The sequence below is a fragment of the Rhinolophus hipposideros genome (assembly GCF_964194185.1).
Source record: "Rhinolophus hipposideros genome assembly, chromosome: 16".
NCBI lineage: Eukaryota > Metazoa > Chordata > Mammalia > Chiroptera > Rhinolophidae > Rhinolophus > Rhinolophus hipposideros.
This window is the reverse complement of record NC_138062.1, coordinates 53532034-53551795: the sequence shown is the minus strand read 5'-3', so window position 1 is coordinate 53551795 and position 19762 is coordinate 53532034. Positions and strand designations below refer to the sequence as shown.

General features: G+C 34.1%; 1 protein-coding gene across 5 annotated transcripts in view; it reads right to left on the bottom strand.

Annotated features, from left to right (window-relative positions):
• Nucleotides 1-19762, bottom strand: part of FSTL5 (follistatin like 5) — a 1025577-nt gene that overhangs the window by 31332 nt on the left and 974483 nt on the right. For all 5 annotated transcript variants that reach the window (XM_081077240.1, XM_081077239.1, XM_081077242.1 and 2 more), the window contains 2 exons: nt 17233-17340; nt 11226-11350 (listed from right to left, as the gene is read on the bottom strand). In XM_081077240.1, coding sequence (XP_080933366.1) covers nt 11226-11350; nt 17233-17340 — 233 coding nt within the window. The remainder of the gene's footprint in view (nt 1-11225; nt 11351-17232; nt 17341-19762) is intronic.

Sequence of the window (19762 nt, the reverse complement as noted above, 5' to 3'; positions counted from 1 at the left end):
TAGTCTAATCTACTAAATATATATATGACATATGCTACGTGATGTGCACATTAAATTCATATAAGACATTGTTTAAGTTTTCAGGATGAGCTCTGCCCCTTTCTCATGATGCATCGCATTGTATCTTAACTTTTGATATTTTTTATTCATATTAATTGATATCTGAGCTTGTTTTTACTAGCGTTGACCCTGAGAATGAATGTACTTGTTGGGAAGGGCTCCTGGTGGTTAACTGGGTTCAAATTATCACCAGGAACGAGTAGCCGTTGTTAAACAGAAGGCTCTCAAGAAAGCTGCACTTCCGGGAGAAGCTTGCACTAAACTGCCTGCCTCCCGCACTGACCTGCCTGCCTGCCCTGTGTTCTTGCCATCAGAGCCAACCCTTATAAAGGAGTTCTCAGAATTATCTTCCAACAATAGGACTGAGACTTTCCCAGTTGGAGCTGTGTAGCTACATCCTCATTAGCATCTTAACTGAACAACCAGAGCAGCTGCATTCTGACCAATCAGGACAGTGCTTTTTGGACCAATCAAACTTTAAACATTTGGAGTTCTCATTTGCATTAGAACAACCAAGGATCAGGACCTGGGACTTATCTCTGTATAAGTCAGTTCCCCTCTGGCTAGGAGAGTGCACTTTCCCTTTCCACCAAAATCGGTGTTTCTTTGGCTGGAGCTGAAACACTGAAGTCCATTCCCCAGATGAGAACATAGAGGAGCTGTCGTGTCTCAGTGTTACCTAGTCATCTCAGCAGACTGGACTAGAGCAGAACAGACCAAGTGGGACCATAGCTGAGCTATGTAGCCAGAGATGGGCCTTACCCAAGGGCTGCCTCATACCCAAGGCTACCTCACCACCATGCTGTTTCATCATTGAGCTGTAACATCATTGAGCTGTTCCATAGCTGTACTGTTCTACAGCCATGCTGTATCACAGTTGAGCTGTTTGCACTGAATAAAGTATCCTCCTTTACTGCATCCTACATTGGGGATACCTGTTGGCATTGTATTGGCACCAACAACCAATACGATACTGGTTGACACTACTGGTTGACACTACTAAGCAAAGAGAACCACGTAATCTATGCAACCATATTATTTACTTGTTTAGGGTAAAATAAGTTTGAATGACCATTTCCAGCAAAACTCAAAATCATATGTGACAAAGGAAAAAATTACTTAGAAATTTGCTATATACTACAGCTATCTCCTAAGGAGATCACTGGATCTTGTCAAATGGACGGCCCTATGTTTTACTGAACACTTTGTTGAGTTAACACATGGATGTCTGAGAGAAGATCTTGTCTCATTAGGGAGACCACCTCAGGGATGATGTAGATGCCTGATCACTGCATTGTACACCTGAAGCTGAAGCTGAACAATAATGAATGTCAACTACAAGTTTATGTATATATATAAATATATATATATATATATATATATATATATATATATATATGTGTGTGTGTGTGTGTGTGTGTGTGTATGTATATGTACATACTTACAAGAAGAGGAGTACAGCATTAGGAATAGAGACAGTGGAAATGTAATGGCTCTGTGCGAGGTCAGAGGGATAGTGGATGGGGGGAGGGGCGTTCACACAGTGTGAGAGATATAAATGATAAACGTCTAAGTATTACTTGTGCACCTGAAACTAAAAAAAAAAAAGCTATTTTACTTTGCATAATAAAACTCAAGAGACAGATCTGCACTTAGAATATTTCTAAATTATGTTATTAGTGCTCCATTGATTTTGTCAGTAAAAAATTCCATAGTATCAATATATTTGGAGGCTTTATTAAATCCTAGAGCTTGATGTCTATTAATCATACCTGTACAAAACTTTTCCTTTTTTAAAAGAATGAAATGCCCATATTTTAAATATAGCTTGCTCCTTAAATCCAACCTCATCTCACCATCCAACAAAAATATTACATAGGAAATGTAGGCTACTAATCTAAGTGTTGGCATATTTGGCTCATCTACTTTGGGCACTAAGCTCTTTTCTTACAAGGCTCAGAACCCTGTTGATAAAAGACCAAAAAAGGAAACACAGTATTCTCTAACTCAAGGAATAATGAAGATAAACTGAACACAAACACTTAATACTTAGCTTCAAGCACTCAGTGATTTCCTATCAAGGTATTCTGCACTCAGTATATAGGCTGCACTAATATGCTAAAGAAGGTTGAAAGTACTGCTTAAAATAAAGGCAAATCCAATAACCATAATGCAAAAGAAGAAGAATGGCATTATAGATCAAAGTTAAAAGGGTGTTTACTTCTTCAGAAATAAGATATAAAAGTTATTAAATCTTTATGTAGAAGGAGTTTTGCACCCATATGAGAATGCTGGAAGGTTTACCAACAATGATTTATAGATGTATGTGATACACACTCATAAAAGTATATGTATACACTTTGTTTAACAAACTATTTATAAACATGTTCCCTTTTTCAGATGGAGCAGACCCTAGGCTGTGGGCAGTAAAGATTCCAAGCAATAGTAGGTCCTGACAAGCTAGAATTTATGTTTTTATGCACTAGAGTGAGGGAAAGAAGAAGCAAAGAAACTGGTGAAATAGAAGGGCACAGTTTCAGAATTTATTAATGTTTCAGATATACACTATTTGAGAGCATATGGCTAGAAAAAGCTCTAGCTTCTGGGATATTTGAAATCCTTTTTGTTTCTTAGTTTATTTCTCTTTGCAGGAGGAATTAGCATATAAGTATGAAAAGACTAAAAACAAATTGAACTTCACTGAATAGTGATTTTGTGAGATCTTTAAGAACAAGTTTTTGAAACAACTTCAATTGCTGTTTATTATGCTGAGATAATACCTTTCCTAAAAATGCATTGAACAACTGTTAGTTTCAACTTCTGATGTGCTAGGATTTCAATGTAATCAGACAATTTTAGTGCTAAAGTTGTATCTCTATATATCTGGCCTGTCCATGAATCACGTCACAAGTGTAGAGTTGTCTTGATATATGGCTAGCCGTATATATATAATTTTGCTTTAACAGATTTGATAAAGTAGGAAGGAGAATGATACACTTTACTTTCACTTTCACAGAATATTTATTTTTTCCCTTGGAGAAGCTTTAAAGAAACATATATCAAACCCAATCCATCCTTAACCATGTCCTTGCTGTAGTGTATAACAGAAAAGGAATGCTATAGACTTGTCTCCAGAATACCAGAATAGTGCCCACTACTTATTTCAGTTTTCTTCATCTCTCGTGGTCAAACCATAGCCACGGGCTGTCGGGATTGTGACAGACATGAAACACGATTAAACTCTTAGCTCCTTACTGCCACGTTTGACTGCATGTACCCGTACATCCGGAAGCCGTCCTACAGCGAGCACATCATGAGAAGGCAGGGTTTTTTGGGAAAGGCAATGACACCGGGCAAAGTAGAAGGCAGGGGGAAAAGAGCAGGACCAAATAACAGATGGATTGACCTTCTAAAAGAAACCATAGGTACTGGTCTACAGAAACTAAGCAGGGCTGTTGAGGATGGATCATTGTGGACATCATTTATTCATAAATTCATCAAGAATTGGAGCCAACTCAATGACACGTAACACACTCACTATTACATATCAGTCTTAGCACTCATTTGATGTTTGAGGGTACTAAAAGAGTGCCTTCAGCTACCTCCTGCTTTCCAGCTCAACCAACCTTTAGCGTAACACTGAGATCCACTTTCCATGGAATTCCTGAATTACCTAATCTGAGATATTCATTCAACTTGGAGTACGTTTGTGGTGGGCAAGGGTGAAGTGTTACATGAAAACTTTTGGAACGTTATTTGTATATTTATTTGTTAATTTTGTTTAGCAAGTGCAGAAGAGGAAAAAAGTGTGGGAATTGGAATTTTCAGGTTTTTATTTAAGTGCCTGTTGCTTTCAGGGTCTACCAGTCACTGTGATTTAGAGATGTACTCTGTTCATCTTATTGCTTATCATGTAATTATTGATTTAAATAAATACACACATGTACAAACATTAATTTTAAGACACTACATAATCAACCAATCAGCACATAAAGTAAAATGACGATTATAAAGACGTCAATTTCCTAACTGCTCCATTTTTTCTTTCTTTCAAGCAATAGAAGCACTTCAAAGTAGATTTCTAGAAAAATATAACCCAAAGATATAAGAGGAGGAGTTTGAAATTCTAGGCAATATGATCAAATGGTGGTATTGGGGGTGATTCCAAAAGTAGACAAACTTTTCATAAACATCTCAAATAGCATCACCTATCTTGTTATCTTTCCTTTCTACTTATAGGACTAGTCCTGGAGTTGTATGTAAATCAGAAGTAATTCCCTTCTTGTATTTACTATAAGTGTCCTCTGTGCCAAATGACAGAAGCATGCTTGAATTAGATGGGATTAAATTTGTCCTTACTGGCACTCTAATTTGAGAGATGACAAGAGATGGAATAGGCTTGATTTGCAGATGTTACAGGGGTCAGGCTGTAAATACATCATTGTTCATCAAGTGGCACCTGTTTAAAATTGTATCAAAGGTATTATTTAGTCAACACATCTTTAAATTATTTCTACTTATCGCGCTAAAGAGCCCAAATGTTAGCTGTGCCCTTGAAATTTAGGTGAGAATATCGTGTTGTTAACCTCATGCTTACCCTCTGACTATTTTTATTCATGACAAGTCAAAACTCTAAGAAAGATTTTTGCTAATTTTTGCATTTGTTACACCTTATACTTTCTGGCGTTCTTGGTATCTTGCACTAAACTTTATCAAATCCCTCTGTTCTGAACCACATTGCCCACCCCCCATGTAGTTCTCACTTTTATCTCTGACTAACTGAAAATAAATAATTATTTGGAAGAATTGTGTAAGACTTTTCAAGGGAAGTCTTGTGGAAATGTTAGTTACATCACTCATTACTTGGATATCTGTCATCTCATTAGTTTCTCCTCTTATTTTCTCAATTCTCCTCACCCCTCTATTCTTTACACAATACTTAAAAAAATATGATAACATGATAAACTACTGCCAAATCAACTGTTTTTCATTTCTCATACGCAAATTCTAGTAGCACCTACAGAGAAACTTATAATCTTTACACATATTACAGTAAGAAATTGACATTTTCCTTTTTCTCTCTTTAAAATGGTACCAAAAATATAACACAATTAGTTATGTTAAGTGTCTATTCTTTATGAGATTTAATTGCTTTGAAATTTAACACAACCATTATAAAACAACCATTTTACTGAAAAAAAAAAGCATTTTTGAATTAATTTTTAATTTCTGGTCAACTAAAAAAATGACAACAAAAGGCATTAAAAACCCAATCATTAACCATATCATAAAAAATGTAAACGTAGTAGAATTATAATATTATTCACCTATATCTATTTACATGTGATATTAAAATAGCTTAGTTCTTTGGATGCAAATTATGAGTAGAATAATGAAACATTTTGCTATACATTTGTCAAGCACTTTTGATTTAAAAAGATAATGAACTATCATTTTAATTTTTATAACAGTAAATAGACATAATTGGTCCTATTGAGAATTATACATGCATTTTCATGTTTAATAGTCTCTTTTAATATTACCTATGTGAATATTTTTGTATATACAAGAAAAAATCCAAATTGAAATTCTTCCAATAAGAAATTTATCTTTCTCATGTCATTACAAAACACTCCTTTCGCTCTGCATAAGCCGTTCAACTTTAGAATTATGTTGCATGATTTATGAATTACTTGCTGAAGTTTAAGGATTTAAAGAAAATTCTCTATTGACTGCAAGTGTTAAAAATGAATGTCTAGTTCATATACATTGCCAGTTAACTGAAGTATGCGATGAATTACTAATATGAAAAACACATAATTAAATATTCAATGGAGCCATTTCTCTGAAAATTAATGAAACATAAGATACAAATTATTTTATTTTTGCTTAAAAAACAAAAAGGCATATAATTATAGAGTGATTTAAATCAACATAATTCATTAAACATCAGAAAACCATCTGTGTTATTATTTAAATTACAAGTAATTTAAATTTTGCCTAAATAATTAGGGGAGAGGGGATTAACTATCTTACACTCAGGTGCATTAAAAAGATCTACTATAAAGTTTCAGTAACCTTTAAAAATAAACTTTCAGTCAATAAGTATTTATGCAGTCCCATTCAGAAGTTCAGCAAGTAGGTGGAACTATTGGGAAGACAGGAGTATGACACGGCCTCTTTTCATGTGCCAGGAAGTTCAATTAAACTAATCTGTATTCACAATTGGGGATAACATGTGCATGTCTTAAAGAATGGTTGCTACCATAAATAAAGCTGTAATGAACATGGAGTATAGATGTCTTTACGAATACATGTTTTTAGATTTTGGGGGGCATATACCCAGGAGAAGGATTGCTGGGTCATATGGTAATTCTATTCGTAATTTTTTGAGGACCCTCCACACTGCTTTCCATAATGGCTGCACCAGTCTGCATTCCCACCAACAGTGTATGAGGGTTCCTTTTTCTCCACAGCCTCTCCAACACTTGTTACTATTTGTCTTGATGATGATAGCCATTCTGACTGGGGTGAGGTGATATCTCATTGTGGTTTTTATTTGCATTTCTCTGATGGTTAGTGATATTGAGCATCTTTTCATATGTCTATTGGCCATCTGTATATCCTCTTTGGAGATATGTTTCTTCAGGTCTTCTGCCCATTTTTTAATTGGATTGTTTCTTTTGTTGTTGTTGAGTTGTATGAGTTTCTTATACATTTTGGATATTAGCCCCTAACTGGGGGCATTGTTTGCAAATATCTTCTCCCATTCCATTGGTTGCCTCTGTGTTTTATGGAAGGTTTCTTTTGCTGTGCAGCAGTTTTAGTTTGATATAGTCCCATTCATCTATTTTTGCTATTACTTTTCTTGCTTTTGAGGTCAAATTCACAAAATCATCGTAGAACTCAAGGTTCCTGAGTTCAGTACCTATGTTTTCTTATATGCAGTTCATTGTTTCAGGTCTTATGTAAAAGTCTTTGATCCATTTTGAGTTAATTTTGGTCCATAGTGACAGATAGCAGTCTACTTTCATTCATTTGCATGTGGCTTTCCAATTTTCCCAGCACCATTTACTGAAGAGGCTTTCTGTTCTCCATTGTGTATTTTTGGCTCCTTGGTTGAAAATTATCTGCAGCTTGATTTACGGTGGCCAAGACATGGAAACAACCAAAGTGTCCTAACATAGATGTTTGGATAAAGAAGCTGTGGTGTACACAACGGAATACTACTCTGTCATAAGAAAAGATAGAATACTGCCATTTGCAACAACATGGATGGATCTCGAGATTATCATGCTAAACGAAATAAGTCACGAAAAAATTCGGAACCATATGACTTCACTGATGTGTGGGATATAAAACTGAAAGCAACAAAGGAACAAGACAAACAAATAAAGAAACAAAAACTCATAGACACAGACAATAGTTTAGTGGTTACCAGAGGGTAAGGGGGAGGGGGTGGTAGATGAGGGTACGGGGGATCAAATATATGGTGATGGAAGGAGAACTGACTCTGGGTGGTGAACACACAATGTGATATATAGATGATGTATTACAGAATTGTACACCTGAAACCTATGTAACTTTACTAATAATTGCTACCCCAATAAATTTAATTTAAAAAAAAGAAAAGAAAAAAAAAAAGAGTGGATCCATGGTGGTCTGGAGTTTTTCTGCATTATATCCTGGACCAGCACTCCTATTCAAGAAAGAGGACGGCAGGGGCACAAATTAGGCCCAATAACCAGACCTCAACAGTTTTAAAAACCATTTTAACGTAGATCAAATGTAATGTGGAAATGTGTATTTGGTTTATCCCCAACCTAAGGGTCAGGTAATCTGGTTTATGTGGAGAAGGAAATAAAACTAAAGAGGATATTGTTACTAATAAGCTCTTTGCTATACAATAAGGTATGAGTCATTACATACAGTCTAGGCTGTGGCTCAGGGAGTGGGATGGAATTCAGCTGAGGAGCTGAAGGAATGGATAGGCCCAGGCAGGCCTTCTTTCTCTAATATTTTTAAAACGGAAATTAGTTTCTTGAAATTTAAATTTCTGAGGTCATTCTAAAAGGACCTAAATTAGACTCTCAAGGACTTTTTAAGTGCTGAGAATTTCAAACTGCATTGAAAAGTGAACAACTTCCTAAATTTTGTGAAGATTTATTAGGTTTTTTAAAACTACCAGTTTATCTTTTAATATAGGTTTATAAAGTGATCTTGGTTCTCTTACATTTCTCAAGTCTTGGTTTATTTTATGAACTAGATTCAACAAGCCTGAGAATTATAGACACGGGGGCCGGGAGGAAAAGGAAAAGAAATAAAACGGAAAAATAGAGACTTATAGTAAAATTGTAACTAATCTCGGGAGACACAAATAGACACATGAGTAGTCTAGACAACAACTATTATGGGCAACTTAATATTCCAACATTATTTTATTCCAATCCTTAGGAAGAATTGAAGTAAACTGGCTAAAGTCTTAATGACCGATGGCGAATGCTGTTGCGGGGATATTCAGGCTAACATCTGTCTGACAGAAAACGTAAGTTCTTATTACCACTATTCACTGCTTCCTCACAATTCATGGGTTCCTGATGCAGTTCTTGTGTATGTCAGATATTGTGTTTGATATTGAGAAATGCAGTACAATATACAAGAAATACAGTTCTTCTCTCAATCCTATATAGCCTGGTTTAGGAAACAGTATAGCACTTTATTTCTATTCCTATGAGACACATGAATTAAGTGCCTACAGGTTTTTAGACACTAAGGATATAAAATCCTGACACTTGTCCAAGAGCTTTTCAGACATTGGAGATAAATTATTTGAAACGAGGGTACAGCAATCCGAGAGAAAGGCAGATTGATGTGAAGAGGGGTCAGAGGAAGAAAACTAATATTAATTAAACACATATTATGTGTCAGACCGTCTGTCTGGCCTACAAATATATACCAAGCTTAACAGTCAGAAAAGAGTATCACATTCTAAAAAATGCAATCATAAAAAGATTAGTCTCAGCAACACGTATTTCAACACATTGCAAAATGTGGTTAGAAAAATATGGTACATCAAATTGGTAGGAGAAAAGATCATACCTATCCCTCAGATTTTTCTAATGGGAATAAATCCTCATTATATTGAAAATACTTTACATATTTAATACTCTATTTTTGTAAGCACATGCTGATTTTTACACTCTTCTCATTAGTAATAGGAGTAATTACTTTGAAGCACAATAGGAAATTTGATGATCAGTTCATTAAAATGGGATCTATATGCAGGTAAGATTGCTAAAATTTAATTTAGTATTCTTACAAGTATTGGCAAAACACTCATGCATTTCATTATCCATCCCTAAAAGTAACAGACAGTTAAAAAATGTACTCAAGAATGATTTTCAGTGTTTCTCATAATATACAGAAATAACTAAAATAAAATTTTACCTACTATGTGTTCACATTATGTGGATGTTCTAATTATTATCAGCTCCAACTCCAATTACGTAATAATTATTTTGACCCCCAAAGAGCTGTGTTCTGAAAGTACGTCAATTATACAGACAAACACAGAAATACACATAGCACTACTGTCCTGCCCCTGGTAACTATTTTATCATAATTATAAAATTTACTTGTCATAGGATAAAAGAAATACCCCAAACTATACACTGTTAACCCTATTGGTGTCATAACGATGAGAATTTTACCCTAAATAATCATATTAATAGTGTATTTTTTAAAAAAGCAAAATTAATAACAGTATATTAAATACAGTAATAGGCAGTAGGAGAATGGGATAAATAAAAACAAGTGTTACATACTAAATTATGGATTAGTAATAATTTATCAACAATGTGAAAACAGCAAAGGAACATTTTAAATCATAATACTCAATCCCAATTAAATAAAATGTTACCTCCATCAAATAAGTATAAAAACATTGTATATCATTTTAGGTAACATCTCAAATAGTACCATTTCCAGTTCATACGCTGTTTAATGTAGTCTCTGAACTATTATAGCGCTTGTGGTCAGATCTAAAAATTATTACTTTGATGCAAATAATATACTTTCAGATATGCTGCATTTTTATTAAGTTCTACTTATTTTCCATAAAAAAATCTAATAATTATGACAGGATATTATGGTTTTTTAATCACTTTATTGCTGAACACATTATAAGCATTCTGAAAATAATGCTGAATTGCTTGAGAAAGTATAAAAGTCTTTGGCTGCACAAAAAACAGTTTATAGTATACAATGTCTTTGTGAGCCACAATTCTGATTCATCAATCCCTTTTTATTTTTGCAAGTTTAATTTTTCACTCTTTCAGAATTCTTAAAACTCCAACATTTAGATGAAATAATTTTCAATTTAATACAAGAGAAACAGATATACAAAAATATCAAATAATGGCTCATATAACATCTGCTGACGTTCCCCCTCATCAAAATTCACTTGAGAAACAGAACAAAATATTAGTTTGGTTCAGACTCAGTAACACTGTTAAGCAACACTTACAAATTTTTTAAAATAAATTATACCAAGACATAATACTAAAAATTGTGATATATTCAAAGTCTCTCCCTTTAAAGCATAGAAACTGCTGTGAAACTTTGCAGTGATGTCATTAAAAAGTGTTACCTTTTCACCTCTTGTAAATATACAGATAGAACACGCCAACATGTTTTCTCAAAGACATCAAACATTTTATTTCAACTTACTATACTTACTAATACAATTTTATATTAATTTCTAAGTGGGTGAAAATGATTCAAGAATGTTATTAGAATGTATTGAATAGATTTCTATGAGAGTGGCTCTTTCATTATGTCAAGTTCAAATGTGAGCATTTGGCAAAAGCCTAATAAGAAACTCCTTGGAAGGATTGGCAAAAATATTAACTGTAAAATTGACTAAAAATGTGCAACTGTATCTTTATAAATTCACTTCTGTATTAGGCTTAAGAAACATATCACAGGAAATTCATTGCTAATGTTGATTAAGTCAACATTCTTCAGGCAGATGAGAAAAAGCTAAATCATGTGCACTTCTGTGTGTAGTTTTTGTATTAATTGAAATGTTTAATGATTTCCCATGGGTTTGTGCCAAAATTAGAGAGAAATTGAAAAGCTGATCGATTGCTCATTTTAGCACTTACCTCATGTGGGTGATGAGGAGTGTTGTCGTGGGAATGAAAAAGTCATCCACTCGGTCAAATTGCTTTCCCACCGGCTGGGTGTGGATTGTGTGGTGTGGCACGTTTGCACTGGCCAGGGTTATTACCTACACAGAACACACCGTGTTTAGATCTCAGCAATGCACTCCCTTACTAGGATCAGCTTTCATTCTATTTAGAGTTGAAATAAATCTCTGGTAGTTATTGGCACAGCCTCTTTCTTGCCATCCTCAAAATTAGTATATTAATAAGCAAACGAATTATATCATTGCTTATTTTCAATGTAGAAACTTCTGTTTCTATAAAGAAATAAAAGTACAAAACAGATGTATTTTGAATAATTTCTGCTTAATATATAAATATACATATAAACAACTTCTGTATTATAAAACTTTTAACTTTGCTATAATAAGAAAAAATAAAAGCAAGCATACCTATGTAAATGAGATATTAGCTTTCTTTTTTTAAACACCTTTATTGCAGTATAATTAATATACAGAAACTAAAACAAAAGCAAATTTCTCCTCTTGTAGAACTGAGCAGGAAACATAGCACTGAAAACTTCAAAGTAAATCATATGAAATATTTTAGATTTCAGATATTCTAGAATAGATAAAATAGGTTAAAATGTATTCCTCCTATAAATTGAATATGATGGATTTAAGTAAGTATTGTTTTCTTTTCTTTTTTTGAGAGTTTTAATGAGTTTATATGAGCCAAATTGATGACAATTGCTGGGAAACAAATCTCAACAGGCAAAGAAAACGCTCCCCAGATTTAAGTAAGTTTTAAGCTGAGGTTTCTTTTTCCAACTCTTCATCAGTAATTGGCTTTTAAAACTTTTATAGTCCATTAAAAAAAAGATAACGGCATTTAAACTCTTTTATTCCTTATATCATAATATGTACCATTCTAGCATTTCTTTCAGATTTTTCTTACCACCATGTTGTTTTTTTCTATTGTCAGTGCTGCACACCATTGTTGTTAAGTATTTTAAAGCTCTTTCCTGGCCCCGCCTTTTTTTAAAGTTTATTTATTTTTTAATCATCTTTAATTTTTATTTACAAATAGAATACCGTTGCCACACTAATATAATTTATTGTCCTTGACCAAATTTAGGATATATTAAAATTCCCTTGTTACAGATATATAGGCAATATACTCCAGATTCAGTATTAAAAATTAATTGTGTCCCCACCTTTTAAATCCTTCATACATATGACCCCCAAATTAAAGTTCCTAAACTACTGACTAAGTCAAATAGACTTTCCTCCTTCAAAACAATCTCTTCCTTTAGTTTTCATGATAGAAGCGAATATCATTTTTACTTTTAGTTTTTTGGTGTGTTTTTTCTGAAAGTTTCAAATGAACATATTTTCATTGAGTTTTATTGAAAATTGCCATGTTCAGTGAAAATAGATTATTATAAGTCAGGATAAGCTAAGTTATGTTACAGTTAAAACAAAACAAAACAAAAAAAAACAAAAAAAAACAGGAAATACATCTTAAAGTCTTAGTGGCTTAGAAAATAAAGATTTCCTTTCACACATGTTACTTTGCCTGAGGGATTTGGCAGGATATCTACTGTTTTCCCTCAGTGTTCAGTATTTCCCACTGACGGAGGAGGAGGAGCCGACTATCTTGAATGCTTCCATTCACAACAGATCTCATTTGCCAGAACTAATCAGATGGCTCCACTTAACTAAAAGGAGCTCAGCATGTGCCCAGAGGCAGAGAAAACCAAAGTATGTGGTAAAAACCTTAAAGACACTATACCTATTTTATTAATGAACATCAGTGAGAAATTTGGCACTGGATTTTAGCCATTCATAATAAAGTCTACCAGACTTTAATAAAGATCGACAGAGTAAGAGAGAAGGAATTATCAGATTGTATAGACTCTCAAAACACATGTACATGTATTTGATATTAACAATAATACTTAGACTGACAGCAGCAATGATGCTATGTGCCAGCGTGTTCTAAATAGATCACAGGCAACACAAAATTTAATATTCAAACTACAATAGCATGTACATATTGCATCCTCACCTTCCTGATACAAAATATGTCATGCCACTGAAGGTATATTCACTGAGCATCTTGTCTGTGCTTGGCATAGTCCTACGTTGTAAAAAACACAATGTCACTTCCCTAGGTCCTCTTTGTCTAGAGTTTGCTCCCGGATGGTTCTGGGTCCTTCTCAGTGCTGGAATTAAGCAGGAAGTGATGGATTGCCAGGTTCAGAACTGAGCAGACTACTTGTAAGGACACACAGATTGATCTATGCACCTTAATCAATATGCCCAATCTTTCAACAACCGTGCCTCCTTCCTAATGGCAACCTGCTATTGCTCTCTCTACATGTGATGCCTTCCACAAACCCAGAGCCACCACCTCCCACTGTCACCACATCTGGCTGGGGTCTACTTCCTGACCAATAGCAAAATGTAAGGACATTTTTCCAAGTTGTTTTCTGGAGATATTTTTCTTCTGTAAATGTTGTGCATTCAAAAAGATATTACATACAAGTTCTAAAACTGTGAAGATGAGAGACTCATGATTTTTAGAATAGCATTTCTTAAATTTTCATCAGGTATGTTGTCTTTCAAAAGGAAAAAAAAACTATGATAAATCTTTGAGAATTCATTTGAGGACACTATTTCAAAAAAAAATCACTGTCTTACATTTCTAAAATTACAGTTCATGGATGTTTATTAATTAATTGCAAATATATAGAAAATGATATATTTTGCTTTCATAATTGGTAAAGATGTATAGATTTAATTATAATCAAAATTAAACCCCAAGGAGTCTAATGCTTTTAGACCCTTGGTAAAATGCTTTTGTACCTTCAAGGGTCAGTGGGTACCATTACAAGATATACTGCACTAGGATAAAAAAGTTACTTCCAAGCCTTCACAACCTAACATCCACTTCTCTTTCTGGTCTAACCTTTCAACATTATGGCAAGGAGATACACTAGCAAAAATGAGAGCAGACCTATGTTTTTCATTTGGGGAATTTAATTTTTCCAAAGGAAAATCTGTTCCCCTTTTCAAACAAATCTTAAATCCCATATTCTTTGGGAATGTTTCCTAATAATCTTGTGGGGAGACAATTATCCATAAATATTTTGACATTTCTGCAGAGTCAGGTCTTTCTGAGCAAAGAGCACTGGCCAACGTGGTTAAAGGATGATAACATAGCTAATATGCTTCGGAAGCTGGAGACGGTGTTCTGCTCATGAGAGGTTTAGAGACTGAAAGCCTTGGAGACAATTATTGACATTCCAGGGTACTGACCTGCCCCTCCTGTCCCAGGACAACATTTGCACTCATTGCAGAGTAATAATCTCTCGCTCTCACAGGAAAAGATGGGGTGATGTGCCAGCGGTGTAAAAAAAAATCTTAGGGACACTTCATTTCAGGGTCCTTCTCATGTAGTACAACTGTGCTGCCATACAGGGTAATATTATCTCTCACCCATCATGCTGTGGGAACTGGGGCTGGAAGATACTCACTAACATCCTCCAGGAGTAAGAAATGGTCTGTTCTCTGATCCACAGACCGTGTGTTTCCTGGCTGGCTATCAATCTGTCTATCTATCTATCTATCTATCTATCTATCTATCTATCTATCTATCATCTATCATCTACCTGTCTACCTATCATATACATGGATATGTGCATTTACACACACACAAATACACACATTATATAAGTAAATCTTGTATGTACTATTTTAAGAGTAATTCTCAATTCTGATATTTTATGTTGTATCTTCAGGTGTGACACTTACCTTTCACTCCCATCCAGCAAATATTTTTAAAATTTAATACATCTTATCAGCATACTTTTTATTAGACATTCAGAGAGAAAGGATCCAGTTTTAGATGGCTAGATAATATGTGGGAAGTTACTTAACACTTCTAAAAAAACTTCCTCCCCACCTTCTGTATGATATTAAAGAAGTTTGCCTAAAGTTTTTTTTTTTCCAAAAATCATATGTATTGACCTACTTCATTTATCTTGTCAAGTTTATATTTACGTACAAAATATCAAATAACTAGAGTCTATTTCCATAGGTAGTGGATCATTCTAACAATTGTCCACAATGAAGATTGTGCTCTTTCCATCAAGAGATTGGCTCTGTTACTCCATTCTCTTGAATCTAGGGAGGGAGTGGAACTGGCTTTCATGAATGGGCTGTCGTGGAAGTTATTTTATGTGAATCCTGGAGCCTAGATCTTAATTGGCCTTGCAACTTCCATTATCTTGTAACCTGGAACCACCATGCTGTAAAGATGCCAGCGAATGAGCAGGCACATGCAGGAGACACAAGTCACCCAACTAAGCACTACTACTATAGGACAGATGTGGGAGTGTGCCATTTTGGATCTTCCAGCTACAGTCATCAATTGATCACAGCCCCATGGGTGCTGCCTGATCACACCTGTGGAAGAACTTTCCAGAATGCCAAGTCACAGAATTTGTGAGTGACAAGTCATCTTTTCATTTTATTTAAGACATCAAGTTTTGGGGTGGTTTGATCTCCAGCAATAGGTACCTGAAATACTGTATCATATTTTAGAAGTTTTACATGACACATAATATCTAGTGAAATATAAAATGAACCATCATTCTGATCATTACTTTAAAAGATTTCATTTCACTAGACTTGTCCTTTGTAAGTTAAATATTGCAATACTGAAAATATTTCAAAAACATTAAAAGTTTTGGTACTGAGAACTGATTACAAATAACATTGCATTAAACGGATTTGTTGAAAATTGGCCAAAGGTTAATGATTTAGGAATTTGTAAGAAGGGACATATTCAAGGTAATGATAAAATCACAAGGCAATTTGAAAAATAGATAAAACACATTTCCAGGGCCAGACATTCCATCCTATTCTCTCTGTTTCCTCTTAAATTTATAATCCCCCAAATCAAAAGTCTGTGCCAAAGAATCATTGTCAAATAGTATATATTTTTTTCTGTATATGTCAAGTTCTCAAATTAACAACTGTAAGACATAAGCAAGTTCCACAAATATTACACTACTTATTTCCCAATTAGAAATGAGTCTGTGCTCAGTTAACAAAATAATATCTGGTGAAAAACGAAGATCTGCTTTGTGACTTTGTCTGACTCTTCTGGTCTCTATCTCACAATCCCCACCCTCCAGACCCATTTTGAAAAAGAAATGGAGGAGCACTTGGATGGATCTTGAGGTTATAATACTAAGAGAAACAAGTCAGACAGAAAAAGCAGAGAACCCTATGATTTCACTGGTATGTGGTGAAACCCAAAACAACAAAACAACAAAACAACAAAAAACAACAAAAACAACAAAACAACAAAAAACAACAAAAAACAACAAAAAGCAAGATGAACAAATGAGAAATAAAAACTCATAGACACAAACAATAGTTTAGTGGTTACCAGAGGGGAGGGGGTGGGGGGAGGGAGATGAGTCTAAGGGGGATCAAACATATGGTGATGGAAGGAGAACTGACTCTGGGTGGTGAACACACAATGGGATTTATAGATGATGTAATACAGAATTGTACACCTGAAATTATGTAATTTCATTAACAATTGTCACCCCAATCAATAAACTTTAATTAAAAAAAGAGGGAGAAATGGAAATAATAAAATTTTTATGAAAATTTGAAGGAGGCGGGGGGAATGTTGAAAGGTAAATTTTGACCTTTTATTTTCTTTCTAACGGCATTGGCTTTGAAATCAGGGGTGATTCTTTCGGCGTATAAATCTAACTTTTGATAAATATGACCTACAATATTTTCCAATCCAAAAAGTACTGAATATGGACTTATCTTTTTCCTTTTTCTGTGTATATCTAGATGTGATTAAAGTACAGGCTTCAGGTGGAAGAAGGTCATTGTTAAGTGGTTATAAATATCTAATGAGCTACATAAAGGTTTAAAGATCATTATTTTTTTCAGATACACTGAAATGCACTTACCTGTAGTGTTGGAGACGTCTTTTCCATGGTACCCCAACTTAGTACCCAGACCTGATCATGGGATTTGTCGTAGTGCAACTTAACTGGGACCGGGTCTGTGTTTACTGCCTGCAATAAACAGGAGTTAAATTTTTTTTTCAGACTGAAACATTAGTTTAAAAGTAGGCCAGAAATTATGGAATAACCTAAGAATTTAGATGTCAGATTAAAAAATATGTTTCCAATTATCTAAGTTTCTAAATTCTTATTTTACTAATTCAGAAATAAGACACTTGACTCAAACACGTTTTTGCACCATTTTATAAAGTCTTATGTTCAGTCATTACTTACGCAAATTGTGTGTCATGGAGAAGCTATTTAGAAACTCAAGGTATAAATGATTAACACATGCATTTCAATCCATTGTTGAATTCAGGTGACAACTGTTTATACTAGTAGGTTTTTGCATCCCACTGGTGGTTATGGGATTTGGCCATCTATAATAATATAACACCAATGATTTGGTACCTGTAGGTGGTTGTAACTCTAGTAACAGATTACCTAATTTAGTTTCCTTAATGAGAAATCTAAAACCACAGAAAGAAGAATAAGCAAAATTTTTGTACCATATATATATATATATAGTAAATGTGTTTTTCTGCTGATATTTATAATATTTAACATTTATTTAACATAAAACAAATTGCTTTCAGACAGTAATTTCACTCACCTTAATTTAAGCTATTTATTTTCCAAGCTATTAAAATAATTTCCTGTATAGTTGCATATACAATTTTATAACATAAAACAAATTGTATTCAATAAAACAGCCTTTATTCAATTTTCAATGCATTTCTTCTCCGTCGGTTTAGCTAAAGGTGAACTACAGTTGCGGTTGAACATATGGGGATTCATATTTTAACTAACATGTTGGCAATTTAGTCTTACAAAATATTTATTTTCTAAGTCATGCCCTGCATTTTATATCTATTTAAAATACTCAGTGTTCTTGGAGTACTGAAGTAATTATTATCTGAAAAAAACTATTTCCACATTACTGTGTCCGTGTCCTCATCCCCTTCTTCCTGGCTAACAGAGCCACAATATTGTTCTAGTTTCAAACAAGCAGCCATGTTCTCAGGGAAGGTAGCCCACTTGGCTACCACTTGGCCAAGCACCAGAGATCTGAGCCAGTGACTATTCCATTTCCCTGTGACAGGTACTAAGTTTCCCAGCCTCTCTAGGGTCTAAGGGTGGTCAAATGGCATAATTTATACATAATGAAGGTTAATATGATGATTTCTGAGAATGATTTTGCATTTCATTCATCCCTCCTAGTTGGTAGTTTCATTCTGATGATAGTGTGTGAATATGTTCCCCTCCTATTTATGCCTCATGTATAAAAAACATCCTTTTGTTTGATTGTTCCCTCTTTTGGAATATGGAAAGAATCTCACAGGGCTCAAATGTATTCAGCATCATTGCATAAGCAATACGATTTTAGTGGAGAATCATTGAGAGGCTGTACACGCCATGCTCACAGACATGTATTCTGAAGCCGACTTCAAATCTGAGCATTTAATTATATTAAAATAATGACAATACTAATACTAATGCCTTGAAAAGTTACTAAGCTTTTCTGTGGCTCAGTTTCCTCTTAAATAAAATGAAGACAATAATAACACCTACTTCAAAGGGTTGTTGTGAATAATAGGTGAGATAGTAAATATAAAGTGCTTAGGGTAAGCATGGTGAATATTAAGTACTACAGAAAGACTACTACTGCTATTAGAAAAGCTAAATTTCATGACAATTAACATCATAGTATTTCAAAGTTAGAGATGCAATACCCTTATTTAGCAAGTGGAGACCTAGAAGAAAAAATAAATGAACACAGTATTTGTCCTTGGAGAATTTATAGGCTGAAGGGTGAAAGGACTTAAAATAACTTGAAGTATGCCATAAAATAAAAATAAGGAATGAATGCCATCACAGCTGAGAGGAAGAAGTACAATCTGGGACAAGGGATAAAGGGGGGAGGCGATCCTATAATTGAGCCTTAAAGTAATAATGTTTTAATAAATGGGAAGACCGACACTTTTTTAGTTAACATGAAAATATGTTCCAGGAGGTTTCAGAAAGCAGTCCATGATTAATTGCCATTAAATAAAGTAATATATATGTATTTAAAACAGGAAAATATCAATCAATTTTCAAAACAACTTTAGAATTAAAAAAAAAAATGTCTGCTCAATGGTCTCCAAAATTTTTTAACATTTTGTGTTTCAGCTTTTCAAAGGTTTGGTATTTAATTCAGTTTATTTTGGTGTTCGGTTATAAAAGCACACCAGAATTGAAAAAGATATGCATATCAAAAGGAAGAAAAGTACTATGACATACTTGTATTTTATTTGGAAAATGTTTAAATCTTAGGAAACATATGTTTACAAGTTTTCAAGTGTGCAGATGTAACATATTTTACAGAGAGAGAATTTTCATGGTTTTCAGCAACAACATCATGTAACAATAATGAAAATATTTCTAAATAACC